The 4,935-nt window shown below is 42.1% G+C and overlaps 1 protein-coding gene across 1 annotated transcript; it reads right to left on the bottom strand.

Annotated features, from left to right (window-relative positions):
- Window positions 1-1,320: 1,320 nt before the first annotated feature.
- LOC309833726 (uncharacterized protein C2orf74) lies at window positions 1,321-3,321 on the bottom strand (the record flags this gene model as incomplete). Its single annotated transcript, XM_082672165.1, is given in 5 exon segments — window positions 1,321-1,494; window positions 2,312-2,468; window positions 2,880-2,993; window positions 3,226-3,233; window positions 3,235-3,321. Coding segments are annotated over 5 exon segments (540 nt in total).
- Window positions 3,322-4,935: the final 1,614 nt, after the last annotated feature.

Below are 4,935 nucleotides of genomic sequence, written 5' to 3'. Positions count from 1 at the left end.
AACCTGCTGTATAAAAAATAAATAAAATTCAAAAAACATTTCTGTGTAGTTTACAATTAAAAATTTTTAAAAAATTTAATGTGACCATCAAGTGAAAGATCAATATTTTTAAGTGCCTGTAGACAACTCCCAGGCTCTGAATGAATATTTCTGTAGACCCCTCCCAGCGAACACTGCTCTACTCCATTCTCCACCCTACACCTCTAGTCTGGGATCCTCAGGGTTACCTTCCTCTGACCCCTCACTACACTTTGTTGTTACCTTTCAACTCTCCTCAATGCCAGCCTGGCTCCAGCTAACTGGTGCCCACCAAACTCAATACACCTTCTCACCTCTTTGCCTTGGCTTGTGCCTGTCGCCATTGGAAATACACTCTTCCCTCTGCTTGTATTAGACAATCTTTCCATTCCGTTAAGTCCCTTCTCCCCACAGTGGAATGGTCCCAGACCACAGGGACTTCTCCCCATCAAAGGGTGTCAATACTCCCCATTTAGCATTAATCACACATTCTAAATTATTTTATCACTTATTCTCCCAATCACTCAATAAATATTTATTAAGTGTATGCCGTATACGTGACAATGCGCTAGGCCCCTGAATCAAATGCTGTGTTTTCTGCTTTTTACCTCTCTCATAGCCCCTTACGTATCTTACAGATGTTTACTGCAGTGGTTTGGATGATGTTGTACTGGTCTGTACTGTCATATTCCACATATGAAAAGGAAATTTTAAACTACTGAAATCAAGAATAGTATCATCTCAGGATTTGCCTAAGTAACAGGATATTCTGTCGGTTGATGGTTGTTGTTTTGGTATCGACCTTAAAAAGCAGTTGTCAGGACAAAAAAGGTTTCAGGACTGAATTCAAAGGGAATTATATAGTAGGAGACGCTACATGAAAGTTTCCATGATGATAGCAGTAATGTTATTTGGTCATAAATGTCTGTGATCAAAGCATCAAGAACCTGTGCTGTTTCCAAAGTCCCCCTTGAATATTATTTACCTAAAAGACATCTGCACAAACACAAATAACTTTATTCACATGTTAGAACAGTGTTTGAGTAGACAAAGTTTTAAGGACACGATACGATCAATTTCTTGAGCTCAGATTTGAGTTTTTTAAAAAAATCTGTATTCAAGCTCTGGGTATTCTACTTATAGAATTTTGCACATACTCCACCTCTTTTGCACAAAGGTGAAATACTATCTGTATTTACTTAATTCCCCATTATTTTGCCGTTTCAACATGATTTTGTACCCCCAGCCATTTCATTGCTAGTCTAAGGTTGCATCTCTTTCACTCTCAGCCTTTTTTGTGCTTCATTTTCTCTCTTTATGTAATCGAGTATAGCTTCGAGCTATAGAATTGTCCTTTCCAAGGTCCACAACAATTACCTCCCTAGAAAATGTCACTCCTTTTAAAGGTCTTTTATGGTTATCAACAACTGAAGGACTTCCAGTGACAGGTATGGGTGGTTTTTGCAAATAGTCATTCTGTAAGAGAATGGAACAAATAGTACAAATGATCAATTTATGAATGCAAGAGCCCTGCTTTTAAAAATATAGGTTATATGTACCTTGTTAGTGAGAAACAGAAAAAGGATTTCTAAATGATATAGGAGAGCAGTAGTAATCCATCATGATCTAATTTTCATATTTCTATGGTTATAAAAGCACACATTGCTATATTCAAATAGCCGTTGGTGACATGTGTTATTCTCTCTACAAAGCAGTCAAACCCAAGAGCCATCTGGACCATCATTCTGTCTCCAACTGGCCACGGGTCTTATGTTGGGAGGGCACGTGAGTTGTTCTTATTAGGGAGCCCCAAACATGGAGCTCAAGAAGGCCCTGGCAATGTTTACAGGCTGTTGTAGAAGGAGCCTGGAAGTAGAACAGGCATTTGGGGTCTGGTCCTGAGCTCAGCCATGGTGGAGAAGTGACTTTGAACAATGCATCTTATTTTCTCATTTGTAACATGAGAGCGTTGGATCCCCAAATGATCTCCAAGGCCTCTTCCAGCTCTAACATCTTAGGATTCTGAGTAAAGCAAAATGAAGGGGAATTATTAAGAAAACCACAAATGTAAGAATGAAGATGGAACAAGTGTCCAGGCATGGCATGTGTAACTGACTTAACGAAATGAAGCAATAAGCTAAGAAGAATGCTTTAGATGACTGTGAACATTGCACTCCTTCCAGATATAAACCTAAGTTACAGACAAGACCATCCTTCGTTATACCTAGCCAAGGAATTTACCTCTTCTTCAATCAAACTTTAAATGCCCCTTAAGAATAGAAAAGCCCATCACCTCTTGACCATTTTCTCCAGCATTCTCAGCCCTTTGCTTCTCTTTTATTTTGTCCTCCTCTTCATCTTTCACATCCTCTCCATTTCCTAAGGGTGTGGCCACCACTGCTTTACTCTGTCTCTGGACAAGAATGCCAGGCCTCGTGGGTACAAGAGTCGTAGAAAATCAATCAGCAAGGTTCTTGTTTGTTTGTTTGTTTTTAATTTATTTATTTTTATTTTTGGCTGTGTTGGGTCTTCGTTTCTGTGCGAGGGCTTTCTCTAGTTGTGGCAAGTGGGGGCCACTCTTCATCGCGGTGCGCGGGCCTCTCCCTGTCGTGGCCTCTCCCGTTGCGGAGCACAGGCTCCAGACACGCAGGATCAGTAGTTGTGGCTCACGGGCCTAGCTGCTCCGCGGCATGTGGGATCTTCCCAGACCAGGGCTCGAACCCGTGTCCCCTGCATTAGCAGGCAGATTCTCAACCACTGAGCCACCAGGGAAGCCCGAAGGTTTTTGAAATTCATACATCTTAGCCACCATTATCACACACAAAAATGGCGTTCTACCACAGTCCAAGATGCAGACCTACTTTTCTTTGTCTCCTGAATTGTTCATCTCTGTATTAGCAGCTGTACAATCTTCACCTCCATTAGCATCTATACAAGGACCTTTTTCTGTCTCTTCATCTGTCCTGCTTTGGGAACTGAAATCAAAAATGAAAAAATTTGGAAAAGAAAGAATGGTCTTGATGTTAAGGCTTGGAAAGGAACTTCACTTTAAAACAGGAAATTAGCATTTCTAAAACCCTGAAATAGGAAAAACAGATAGCTACAGCCTTATTATTTGCTGCATTTTAAATTGTTTTATATTATTTCTAGATACATTTACTAGTGTGACTTTAAATCTGATCCCAATTTATCAGCATGGATTTATACCATTTATATTAAAAAAACCACCAATAAAAAGAAGATGCAACTGAGGCAAATTAGAAGGATGACGAAGAAAGTGAATGCTGTGGTTTCAAAGCTCATAGGGTTAGCTAGAAGACTCATCCACTCTCACAGTCACAGATCATCCAGATATACTTTTCCAGCTCAGTTTGAATGTAGTTCTCTTGTTCTTTAAATTTTCTGGAAACAGAAGAATAAAAGGGTGCTTTCATTGTTGTTCTTTGGATCCGCTTCATCAGATATGCTCTGCTTGCTTTGGTGGCGTGGACTCACACGGGTTAATTTCTCTCCACAAACGTGGTAGGGACTGAGGTGGCTAGAGGGGAGACTGAGCTGGGGCACGTGGGGCTCAGCCCACCTCCCTTCACCCCAAAACTATCAGAATTCAGACGACAGAGGAATTGGAGCAGCTGGAGCCGAGCCCAGCTCCCCATTCTTCCTTCTGCAGTGACATCATAGAATCATGGAACCGTTGAGTTAGAGGGATCAGAGCACCAGGCCAACCCCACCCATCACCTGAAGTCAGAAGAATCACAAAACTCCCCCCTGGGCGGCAGTCTATCTGTCCTCCCTCTGAGAGGTCCGGAGTGGCTTTGGATAAGGATTTTCTTCCTACACTCGAAATACCATCTCTCCTTTCTTAACCTGAGCATATGTTACTGTTTCTTTCACAGACCATGAACAATCAGTCCACTTCCTTCTTATATAATTCCTCTCCACAGCCTGTGGTCAGTAATCGACTTACTTCACAATGGTGTTCTCTCCAGGCTAACTAGCCCACATCCTTCAGATCCCACATCATCGAACGTAATTCCTGGACATACAAAAAAGGTGGCAGCTCTGGAGGCCAGAGCTGAAGAAGCAGGAGTAGAATAAGATGATCAGAGTAAAGATGACCCCCCACCTGACCTAACTTCAGGTGAGTAAGTGATGCCCATGACAAGGACGGGGAGAGTAGTGCTAGGATTTTCTGAGAACAGGAGGATATAAGGAGGATGGCAGCTGCTGCCAACCATGTCTGAAAAAGTCCGAAGGTGAGCCCTGGGGGTTTTTGGGCTGCAGTGACACTGGCTCTTCTCTAGAGGGGCAGGGACATTGATTTCTTTATCTTTGAATTCTCCACCAAGTCAGAACCTGCAAATTCCATAAATGTTGAATGAATGCGTGTGTGCGGGTGTGTGTGTGTGTGTGTGTGTGTGTGTGTGTGTGTGTGTGTAGAGTTTGTTGGAGGGCTCAGGCCAAAGCTGATTTTGCAGAATATGTGAACATATGAATGTGAATTTTTGCAGAATTTTTGGAGGCTTCCTCCAGCTAAAGCTCCCAGTTGAAGACTCAGAGCCTGTCTCACCCTCCTCACACTACGCTGCTGCCAGACTGAGATTTTAAGAGCCCAAATCTTCTCATGTCTCATGTATTCTAGTAACGCACAATGGTAATATTTTATATCTACCTACTGGTGGTTACACAGGTCCAGATATACATAAAAACCCATCAAACTGTGTGCTTAAGATTAGTGCACTTCATGTGCACTATGGTGTGGATAGTATACCTGAATAAAAAGGTATAATTTTTCATCCCTGTGCCTACATTTGAGTGTGTGTGGTGCAAAGAGTAATGCGGGACTAGAGGGCACTCTTGCTGGTTGGCTCTGTCTCCAAGATTGTTTGCTGCACATAACACATATTCTGAGACCAG

Source organism: Grampus griseus (genome assembly GCF_964374135.1).
Source record: "Grampus griseus genome assembly, chromosome: 15".
Lineage (NCBI taxonomy): Eukaryota > Metazoa > Chordata > Mammalia > Artiodactyla > Delphinidae > Grampus > Grampus griseus.
The sequence above is the reverse complement of the archived record's forward strand: the minus strand, read 5'-3'. Positions and strand labels throughout refer to the sequence as shown.